At 34.3% G+C, this 12,207-nt stretch overlaps 1 protein-coding gene across 2 annotated transcripts; it reads right to left on the reverse strand.

Moving 5' to 3' along the window:
• Positions 1–110: 110 nt before the first annotated feature.
• RB195_021241 (uncharacterized protein) lies at positions 111–9,464 on the reverse strand (the record flags this gene model as incomplete). 2 transcript variants are annotated; one of them, XM_064207875.1, is made up of 14 exons in its annotated part: positions 111–116; positions 225–237; positions 3,152–3,243; positions 3,315–3,381; positions 3,472–3,556; positions 3,614–3,732; positions 5,133–5,231; positions 5,290–5,384; positions 5,476–5,595; positions 6,296–6,383; positions 6,845–6,996; positions 7,063–7,175; positions 7,450–7,515; positions 9,299–9,464. In XM_064207875.1, 14 exons carry the CDS (start codon positions 9,462–9,464, stop codon positions 111–113), a joined length of 1,281 nt encoding a protein of 426 aa, XP_064063755.1. The 2 variants fall into 2 exon arrangements, with proteins under 2 accessions (XP_064063755.1, XP_064063756.1); XM_064207874.1 differs by lacking the exons at positions 111–116; positions 225–237 and having other exon boundaries at positions 3,148–3,243.
• Positions 9,465–12,207: the final 2,743 nt, after the last annotated feature.

Here is a 12,207-nt window from a genome sequence, read left to right on the forward strand (position 1 = left end):
ACGACCTAACAGAAGAAGGAGAATGGGATAGATCCATAATGACAAAGTATTTGCAATACAATGTAAGAGCTATCCACCAGCTCATAAACTCGACACTTCCCAAAGATTGCTTACTTCTGGAATAAGCAATTACTAGGCTACATTTAAAAGTGATATGCATAATTAAGATTATTTTTTATTAGATTACAAAAAAATTTTCTTGACACTTTCAAACTATCACTGACCGCTAGTTTGCAGCTAATCGTTCGAACCACGACTTTAACTCAAAACAAACAGTCAGGATCGATATACCTGTAAAGAAAGGATATCAGGAAATGAATAAACCGAAGTAAATGCTTTACAAATAATAATGTATTTATTAGTACATATATGCAGTAGAAGAACTGAGATCTTTCGGAAAATTAAGATATATGAAGATTAGTTAAGCAGATATGTAATCCAGAGAAAAAAAAATCTGTAATTGGGAATCAAAATGTATTAAGAGACCAAGCTCAAGGAGTTGAATGAAACAAATCCTTGAAAATGAGAGACATTTACAGAAATGTTGATACTTATTGAAGAATTGATGTAAACAACAATATACTAAGGCGCGATACTAATACAAAGATAGGTTTACTATTGGATTCTAAAAAAAAACTCACCAGATATTATATTCAGTATAAAAATACGAATAATAAGGAGAAATTTAATAAATAAAAAAGGCTAAAGGTTCACCTGTCCAGACTAATCAATAAAATAAAATGGGGCAACAGGTTTGAAGTATGATTGCAGCGACGAGCATTTCCTGTCGATATTGGAATTCTCGAGTAGATCAAAAGGTGGCGCAGATCAAAACACGTCACATTCCACGCAGCTGAATCTGGATGATGTTCATGTAATATTCAAGGATTTGAAGACATGGAAAAATTCTGATCTGATAACACCATAAAATTGAACCTTTCCTAATTCAATTTTCTAACTTGTTTTTTTAAAATAATTTTTTGCTTACTCTTTGCATTTATTTTTTGCTCATATAAAAGTTTTTCACCGTTAAGTTGTTTTATACCGTTTAAAGACCAATTAAAATCCCTATCAGTCTATGTTTTCCTTTATTTAATGCTCCTAATATTATTATTATTTTTAAAACAAACTCAGATGTCTTCGCCCGAAAATATTATATTTTCTATGAGCAATTCTGCAGAAATATGTGAACATGTATCAGAAAAGCAGCATACAAAGAGGAACCAGGATTTTTACCTCTATCCTAATTGCTTAGATCAATATATGCAGTAAACAATAAAGACATGCATATTTCTACTGCGTTCTTGATCCATAAAACTTTAAAGAGCTTATTTAAAATGAAAAAAATTGGCTATTCATGAGTTTTTCGACAATTTCGTTCATTTTTCTTCAGATTTTCTTCCTTAAACAGTAAAAGGTGTGCATTGTCGTTCATAAGACTTCTGCATAGTAATTAAATCAGTAATAATAATACTTCACTTATGAATTAATTAAATTAGTTGTTTAATTATTATTCAAGTTATTATTTTATTTAATTTAATAATTTCACATAAGTCCAGTAATAGTTTTTCCTGTCTTTTCTTGACACGGTTTTTTTTTCCACTTCAAGATATGACAGAATATTCTGATGATTTTCTTGTAACGGATAGTTACCACAAGGGGTACTGTATTGATCGCACAAGTAACGATGCTTGTGTTGTCACTTTGACAATATGTATGACAGGAGGTCATGTCTGGCGTAACGGCCGACATCGGCCTCAGCTGTTTGCCTTACGACCGTAATCCAGCTTAAGTTAATTTGTTACGAAAAGATGATGTTGTCGGCCGCCTCTTATCCGTAACCTCCTATTGGGTAACGTGAACAGAACATACGACACCTCTACATCCATACTTAACACCTTTAGAACGAATATCCATGAAATACGAGGGATCCACGATCAAATACAGCAGAAGATACTACAGGAAAGCGAAAAAAACGAAAAACGTAGGTGAAGGCAAAAAAAAAAAACTAATTATGCTCCACACCTCGCATCCAAGAAAGGAACAAATCCACACAAACTCTTAAGCCCTATAATAATAATTTTTAAAGGTGTGTAGGGGTGAAAGGAACGAGAAATTTCTAGAATCGTCACTCACCCATCTGAAACTGGTTCGTTTAACTTCGCCTGTAATAGATTTGAACTGGAAGGTAGATTTTCTACTGGACATACTTAGGATACTGGACATTTTCCCTCAGTTATTTCTTCTTTTCACATATTGCAAGGGATGAAGCAGCTTGGATTTCACTTTCATTCTGGATGAGATGTGGTAGTTTATCATGCTGCAGATTTCTTTACATACTTGTAGGTATAAATGAGAAACGTAATACATCGTTGTTCTCCGAAAATTCATCCATACTCATGAAATTCTTCGCTTGGTAAATTTAGGTGATGATAAATACACATACATGTACATACATAAAGCCGAAAAGAAACACATATGCCAAAAATACTTAAAATATAAGTTAAAAAATAAATAAAATATACAATAAAATAAAATACCTAGGAGAACACAAAATCGAAATGGAATTTGCACATAAATATCACAACAGACATCGAATTCATTAATTCCCAACAATTAATATCGACAAATTAATTGTTGTTGATTTTTTTTTTTCGAGGAAACTCACAGATCTGTGTATGTATATCATTACTGAGTCACCTTATAAATAATATTATATTTCACACTCTCATTATTTTCAAAAATAAGTTTTTAAGTTAGTAACCAAAGTAAAGTTAAGTAGTAAATTAAGTAAGTTTTTGAAGTTTTTATTCATTAATCTGAAATGTACTCTTCTCAATTCCATATATTTACCCTCCATCTCTCTGATGGACACCTTCTATTCCAGAATTTCCACTCATACTTTCATTTATGCAGTTGAAAAAAAATATTTATATTTATCAAAAATCGAATCTTCCAGAATATATCTCTCATGCGGAAACATACACGCCAAGGATATTTAGAAGAGAAAAGACGCAAACAACAAACTTATTTACAATTTAAGGTATATACACAAATATAGAGATGCACATTGAAGAAAAAAAAAACTCTACACTGAATACGATATTGAGGTCATTTTTAAAATGAGGAATGGCGCGGAGAAAAACATTACCGCTTCACAATATCATATAAAAATGAATCTCCTTCAAATAAATCAAATAAATTGAATAGTTCAATGTCTTCACGAAATTTGCAGGTGGCCATCTAAACAAAAAATAATGGTCCCTTTAGAAAAACCCCGACTGCAGAAGATAAAAAAAAAACGTATTTGCTACCTGAAGTAAACCGTTCAACATTATTAGTTCACCAAATCGTACTGAATAGTTATCGGTACCATTCATTCTGAAAAAAAACACCATTATTCATGTAGTTCATTCAAAAATTGAATGAAATATTAAATATTTGGGTTTTAAATGAAACGCATTAATTTACTTGTACAAAAGATGGAGTTCTTCAAAGATTTTTGCTCTTGCTCCACATGCTACTCTTTCAACAGCATCAGTGGAATCTTTGATATCTGAAAAAAAAAATATTTTATCATCTATCACAATAATTGCTGAGTTCGAACACGTACGAGTTGACCAGAGTGCGAGAGCTATGAGGGCAGAATACTCATGCTCTGTAATTTGTAATGCTTTCATGAGTTTCAGTACTTTCAATCGAAGTTGATCATTCAGACATTCCTTCATTAATCTGAAAAAAAAAATATTTTCAGGACGTATGTACAGTATCACAACAATTTTTGATATCAAAAAATTGAAAAAAAATCAAAATTCTCAACTATGGTACAAAATATATTCTGACATATATTGCAATATCCACGTTGAAGATTTCACGAATTATTCTCTCCCACCAAAAATTAGATTAAATTAAATCAGAATATTGATTGTGTAACATACCTGCGCTTATTTTTTTTCGCAATAATTGTTATTTGGAACTTCCCGAAAAAAAAGCGGCGTTTAATGAAATATGATCCGGGACCTCCGCAAACCTACGAACAAAGAAGAACCAAAAATTTCTACTAACGTGTAGATATCATTACGCTTTTCAATAATGATGATTTGATCAAGAAATTTCCAACAAAAGATCTCTTCAAGTACGGATATAGTACGGTGTAATTACAGTACATACTTTGCTTACTTCCCAACTGTTTTCAAAAGAACAAAATTTTCGAGATAAAGAACATATTTCCCTGTATACTGGTTTTGTCCATTTAAAAAAAAAACAAGTTATTTTAAAATACCAAAATGCTGCGAAAGTGCAAAATACCACGGAGGCACAATCATTAAATAATGGAATCGAAAAAAATCTTTACGAATTTTTTGGTTCATTACTATTAGTGTAAACAGGCAATACAGTTCGAATTATTTATTTCATCTTTTTCATTTTTTTATAGTTTATAATAGCTGTTATTTCGAGATTATTCTTAGCTACCTGCGGTAATTAAAGATTTATCCTTATGAATCCCTTTCGTAAAAAGTAGGGCGACATAAAAAAAAATGACTAGCAAAATATGTAAAAATAGTAAATGTCCCTTGTTTCAAGTGCTTCTGATCTATATCTAGCAAGAAAATTGTCTAACTTATTTTATTAGAACGATTCCACAATGCAGGATCTGTTTTATGATCCTCCAGATCGTTTAACTTTCTCACAATTAATCTTTCTGGATAATTCCATAGTTCATTTGGTTGTACAAGTAGATAAGCAAATATTGAGCAAATCGATTGAACATCGAGATTTTTTGAAAAAAAAGGCTAACAACAAAAATATTTCTATGGAATCTTACGAATCCATTGTTAACACAATATGGATTTGTCCTTCTAGCATATCGCGACTGCTCGTTTCTTGGAGGTAGGTCAAATTGTGGATTGCGACGAAATAACATTAACGGCTGGTCCAAAATTTATGAATTATTTTTTAAAAATTGTTTTTGAATCTTCAGCTGACTAGTCATCCCATCTGTACATTTATGGGACTTTTCAAAAAATATATTATAAAAAAAATAAAAATATAAAAAAATATATAGATATTCGAATAAATGGTTTTTTAAACTTCAAAACGGCATTCACGAGAAAGACGTCAATATGATTTACCTTGCCAATTCTTCTCGACTGAGCTTACTACCAGGCGCATCGGAAAAGAAAGCGATCATATCGTTGGCATCCATGAAAGTGGTCTCAGTGACGATATTCCTAAATAATTAATCCGTGAAATGTATTTTCTCACTTTTACATCGTAACGAACTCTAACATTGTTGGATAAAGTTCTGGAGGTACGAGACGATATGTTCGATACATAACATCCATTGCAAAACTCATCACAAAAAACGATTGGAATACGCACCACTAAACGCACAAATATAGAGGAAGATTTGAAAATAGTCACGAGATTCCAGTAATATCCTCTTAAAGAAAATAGTAAAATGTCGTGACGGACCTTTTCTTCCTGAGCGAGGGCGGCGAATTCGTCAAAACTTGTATTTACAAAGTCAGCTAGAGCTGGCATTTGCGCCCGATATATGTTCGAAGTTTTTTGTGTGCTTCCCATGAGAAGATCCTGAACATAGGCTAATCGATTGGTAAAATATAAACGTGCATCCGAGAACAGCAAAACCCGTCTGTCCCATAGGTATGTATATGACCGGGCACTTATGTCTTCATAGATGACCGCAACGCGTACGCGCAACTTATGCGGATTCTTTTGAATGATCGTTCAGTCCGTCACAATACGTCAAAACAAATATATTGAAACCTATCCCTTCTCGGAAAGTAGTTGTTATGATTCCCATCCGGAAACGTTTTGAAGAAAGGCTAACTAATACTTCACAAACTGATTTCTACAAATTTTGAACGTTCGGGAGGAAAAGGAGGTCAATTAATGCACTAAAGCACTAAAAAGGCCCTTCACAACTGTCCAAAAGTTGGGTTACGGTAGCTTTTCTCAGTAAATGAGGTCTGCGCCCAATAAAATAGAAAATCCTCAACAGTATCAGTGATTCCTTCCCCTCAGTTCAACCTATGCCATCTACAACGTTTATTCGACTAATGTAAAGGATGGAAATCGATTAGTTCTGAAAATATGTCATAGGATGCGTAACGAACGGAGCGATGGTGTAATCATGCTGTGATTTGCCGTACTACTACTGAAACTCAATTACAGTACTCCTAGACAGTATCATTATGGGAGATAGAACAAGAATAATGAAAAAATCCCGGATAACTATTACTCAGATCATTGAAATAGCAATGATCCATACCGTTCGTCTAGTTGAATCTTCAAACATTCTTCGAAGAGTCGAACCATTCATGGATAATTCCGTACTTTTTCGTACAGCACAAAGTTGGCTGAAAAGAAGATTTGAGAGTGTTTGTAGTTACTGAGAGATTCAGTTTAATAGTATGACCAAGAAGAGAAAGAGAAAACGAAAGAGAAAAAGCGAAGAAAAAAAGTGAGAAAGTCTTCAGCATTTTTTGAACGATACGAAAAATGGAGCACTATTGAATGGTACAAAACCAATCATTAAACCAATTTTACCGAAAACTTCTGTCTATTTCATTTAATTTGAACAAGAAGTCTGCCCAATCGCCAAAATCGAAATAAAATTCATTTTCTTAAATCTGTAGCATTAAAATAAACATGAAAAATATATTTTGGATGCTAAAATAGTTCTTTTTTTTCGAAACTTCACAGTGAATTTCACTCTACGCTACTAATACAAAACACTGCGAATTTATTAAATTCATTTTATATCAGAAGTATTTACTAGAATTATAGACATATGAAGATATTTTTTATATACACTTACCGATAGTTCTGCGTTATTTTCATGAGAACATGAGGAATTTCTGTTTGAGATGATGTTGGCGAACTACATCCTTCGATAGCCGGGACTCGCAAAATCGGTAACGGTTGAGTAACTTGAGGAACAATTTGAAATGCCGATTGTGTGCTACGTTGCTAAATATTATTTTTAAAAACAAAAAAAAAACGAAAACTGTCATATAAAAATAGAGAATAACTCACCACAATTTCGGTATCAGATGGACTTACAGTAACAAGATGGGAATATTTTTGAGATTCAATCTCTTCATCGTCGGGAATTCTTGGAACAATGTGATCTCGTTTATTCTGTACACCTGAAATACATAGCCATAGGATTTTATAGTTCAAAATTTTTAAATTGACTTTTCAATTATTTGGTAATAGATATGTAGAAGGTTACTAGTCAGTGTTCTCCTCAATTCCTGGATTTCATCCTTTCTTCCTCAAACATCAAAAAAATACCCAGAGAACGAGGGAAATTCCGACTTGTTGTCAAGATTTCTTATCGTTATCCCAAGAAAAGTATTTTTTTACGGAAATATATAGTTGTTAGGGATTATTAACGACAAATAATTATCAATTACTTACTTTCAGGCAGCATCCCAGCGAGGAGACATTTTTCGAGGCGGCACTTTCGACATATACATCTTACAGCTGAAATGTAATAAATTACATAACAATTTAGCAATATTTAAGGTTTTTTTTTATTTCTATAGAAATTGTTCATACAGACTTGTGTACTATTTAAACAATTCGGAAGTATTAAAGTGGTTTTTGTCAAGAAAGTACAAATAAACATGATAAGAAATCTAAAAATCGGTAAAAAAAAATAAAAGGTCAGTGATTTTGATATGGAAAGTGTTCTTAAAGCGTCCATTAGACATGAAATGCTTCAAAACATCCAGATGTAATAAACAATATTGATAGTTTTTAGCCAATTGCAACAATGGATAGAATCCAGGCTCTGGTATATAGTATCGAGAGAACTGAGACCTCCGGTCACTGCCATTAGACTACAGAATCGATTATAAAAATAAATAATAATGATCAAATGCTAAAAAAAAATAAAGAAAAAGTATAGATTCTAACAAATACCGAATTTTTTTGCACAAATTGCGCTTATATTTTACAAAACAAATTGGCTTAGTATTCCGTTACAATGATCCTTAAAGAGTACTGCCCATGTTCCAATGTCCTTGAATCTTAGCATGTTGAAACATAGTTTTTAATCCTCAAAAAGTTATACATAAAATTCTAAACTAATTTTATTGGTTAAAGTTCCGGTTAATCACTTTCTTCAGAAGTTTGCGTTCTAGTAGTAGATCTATTGAATTATGCCAAACAGAGAAAGAAGCACATTCAGGTCAAAACGAACGGAGTTATCCTGCAAATGTGTAAGCAGTTGCGCTCGTGGTGGGACCTTCGCCAGCACCAATCACGTTGCAGTGCTCAGCGATGGTCCTTATTTGTCATCTAGAGCCCCGTCGTGTAACCAATGGGAGCAGGACTCAAGTCGCTTTGACCCGCCTATATATAGGGTGGTCCACATGAAGTGCGATAGGCTATGGAAAATCCAGAAATGCGGTGATTCGGTGAGCCAAAGAAATCGATAAGGACACTGAATGAACCTTCCTGCAAAATTGGGCGCCAGCCCACGACGCAAACAAGACACTGGAGCGGTATGAGACCAATATTCCGGATTTCTGGATAAAGGCTTTCGACCGTCAAACTCCGACCTGATCTCAATCTTTTGGATTCTGCTGTCTGGTGAATTCCAGAGCCAAATGCCTCCTCTTTTAAGCACAAGCCATTGGATTCGCTGTAAGGAGTCCTGGACGAGGCATTGTGGTAGCATCCTCAAACATTTCGGAAGAAATTGGATCCTTGTATTAAAGCTAAAGGCGGTCATTATGTATGTGATGTGTGAGAACTTACGTAGAATTTTCACACTATTGAATTTTAAAAAAATATTTCTTATTTGGAATAAAGTTAAAGTTAGGATAAAGTTTCTGGCGTTAATCAATCCGCTTGGGATGCGCCCCCACGTTCACTTCAATTCAGAATCGTTTGAGGTTTATGAACGTGTATCTGGCCTATACAATGACTTGTGGTGGCTAGCCGATGTGTCAAGTCAGTGCTTTTATCCTTCCAGACAAGTCTGGTACCAATTTATCTACCCCGGAGGGATGAAAGGCTTGGTGAGCACTAGGGCGGATTCGAACCTCCGATCGATTGTGCAGGAAGCGGAACCTCTAACCGCTACACTACACCCGCCCACCTTATTTGGAATAATTGTAAAAAAACAAAGTTGTGGATAGTTTTTTTCTGCGTCATACTTCATGTGGACCACCCTGTGTTTTTATGGATCACTGGAAATACAACTAAAAAACATTGACAGAACTATAAAAACAAAAAAAAATCACAGATGAACACTCACATTTGCTAATATCGCAAGTATTCGATCCTTGACGACAAATATATTTCTTTTTCATAGCTATTGATCGACGAAAAAATGCTGCACAAGCTCGACACGAATCAATACCAAAATGAGCGCCATCGGAACGATCGCAACACACGCGACAACAACGTCCAGCTGTGGACATACTAAAGAAGGATACTGTAAGTCCTTACGGGATCAACTGTTGTTCGAATAAATTATCAGAGGAGTCAGCTTATCTTAAAATAAAAATCATCAATGCAATCTTTAAGGAATAAATAACAATTTCTCCAATAAATTCTCCTAAACATCAAAACAAGAAAAATAAAATTGGATAAATAAATGAACGAGTTGATATAAACGGATGGATGAATGTACGAATGACCGAATAAGTGAGACGAGTGAAAAATCCAGGATTTATTGGGTAAGGTGATACAAAGCGCCACCAACACAACGATTATCAACAAATCGGCACTAATCGTTCACGCATTGACTAACTGATAAGAATAATTCGAGAATGACCTTCATAACAAAAAATGAAGCACAAATGCCCTAGAAACAATGATAATCCATGGAAACAGAGGAAATTCCACGTTGTTTGAATTGTAATTGAATTCTTTGAATTCTTATTAGGATTTTAATAAGTGAACGAGTTGAAAAAGCGAAACAAAATCGAAGAAAGAGGAAGTTCATCGAATAATTGGTAACTGGTCGTTCAACAGGGAACAGAATAATAAGACCTTAGAAAACTTACAAAAAAATCTCTGAGATAGCGATAATTAATATCATCTTAAAGGAATCACCCCACGAATCTGAGCAGGTACGGATTTCAGGTGGAGAACTCGTATACGGGATCGTAGATTAACGAGAGGGGGGTGATTCCGTCCATTTCTTCCTAATTGCCATAAAAAAAACGGCTCGGAAGATACGGCTTCGAGCGTTACGGCGCGCTATTTTCTACAAGGAGTTCGACTGGAGCGCGCCAACCGTGTGCACACGTTGCATCTTCCGGGTCGTTTTTTTACTCCAATTAGCAAGAAATGGACGGAATCACCCACCTCTCCATAATCTACGATCCCGTACGGAATACTCCACCTGAAATCCGTACCACCTCAGATTCGTGGGGTGATGCCTTTAAAGGCAGTGTATCACGATTTTGACGGTGTGGAAACCACAGCAAAAGCTTAGGATATGGGTTGTGGATTACGGAAACCAACGTGGTTCCTCTCATTTTTCTCTAATCGTCCAGAAAAAAAAACGGTGTGAGAACCGCTTTATTTCTTACGAGAAACGTTACAACACGTACACACTCTAGTTCCTTCCGCAGCCTACTCAAATGTTTCACCTCAAATGAGGCTGGTGAGGAGACATAATTGATTTTCGACCGCTCGCTCGTGGACGCGGGGCGTGCACAAGGATGATGAGCTGCAACTAATTTCTTAAGATAGAACGCCGTCTTTCACGTCGTTTTCTCCAACGATTAGGAAAGGATGAGCGGGGCTACGGTGGTTTCCGTAATCTACAACTGAACTCTAGGCTTTCGCTACGGTATCCGTAGTAAGTCAAAACCGGGATACGCTGCCTTTAAAAGAGATCCAAAAAATATTCTAACATTCAGATCACAACTGAAATAACGTTGATATAAATCAGGGAACATATCGTGATTGATATGATCCTATACTAAGCTCAATTCTCTTCAAATGAATCCAAGCAGCAAGCAGTGAACATTTCCAGAGAGAATTTCTCACCAAACACTTTAAAACATAATCATAAGGAGCACGATTTTTTTTCTCGGCTTTTGAACACCGTTAAAAAATAGGAACACTGATCAGAAAATCACTCCAAGATCCTATTCTAAGTAAATTTGAGGAAAAATCCACGAACATATTGGAAATATTGGCCTAAATGAGCGTGAAATTATTCGTTTCAACTACTCATAATGGTTTATCTTCATGAAGTCAAGGAACATATGTTATCACTCTTATTAAAAGTGAAGAAATTGATAAAAGCAGACTTCTCAGAAAAAAAGTGCACTCTGCTTTCATCATAAATCATATTTTGTCAGGAAATCATCGAGTTTTCAGGACAAATATCGAATATTCAGACAAAGAGAACGTTTGAACAATGTATTTACCAAAATCGTGAATGAATTTCGTCCATCGACAGGTGAAATCCTTCATTTCATTCGCAAAGAACTTCGGACGAATGTGAATTAACGAAATTGACTAAAGAGGAATAAGAACTTCTTAGAAGACAGAACAATTTAATAATACATGTATATTTTCTGATATTTCGTGTGCAAAATTCAAAAACGAAACTGGTTCAGTGAACGTGATAGAACGAATATAACAATTAATTTAGAAAAAAAAGGAATCGTGATCGTTTCATAGAGCGCTGAAGAAGGAAAGGAAAGAAAATACCAAATGGATTATTCGAAAACATCAGTCAAGTAAAATACAATAAACAACCAAGAATAATAAAGCAGTTTACAAATTTACACATAAATTTGAAAAAAAATACAAAATAGAATCTGCACTTTTTATAGTGAATAATAATAATAATAAATACCTAGCAAAACAAAATATGGTGAATAATGTGGAATAATTTCGGAAATTTAGTGCTATATGAAGTAAATACATATAAAATACAAGAAATAATTGTGGATAGCCTCCTTGTTACAATTAAATACCGAACTTCTTCAAGAAAATGCAATGAAAATATTTTAGAACGGAAAATTTCTGGAAAAAGGAGATTCATTTATTCTGGAGAAGCAAAAAATGCATTTTTTTCAATCCACCAATATTTCAGTAAAGCACTTATCGCCCCCATGCTACTCTCGCGGTATTGCATTGAAAAATAATAAAGAACAAACAAATAATAGGAAATAAAAATAAGATTCAAGATAAGTA

This window comes from Necator americanus, chromosome X (assembly GCF_031761385.1).
Source record: "Necator americanus strain Aroian chromosome X, whole genome shotgun sequence".
NCBI classification, from domain to species: domain Eukaryota; kingdom Metazoa; phylum Nematoda; class Chromadorea; order Rhabditida; family Ancylostomatidae; genus Necator; species Necator americanus.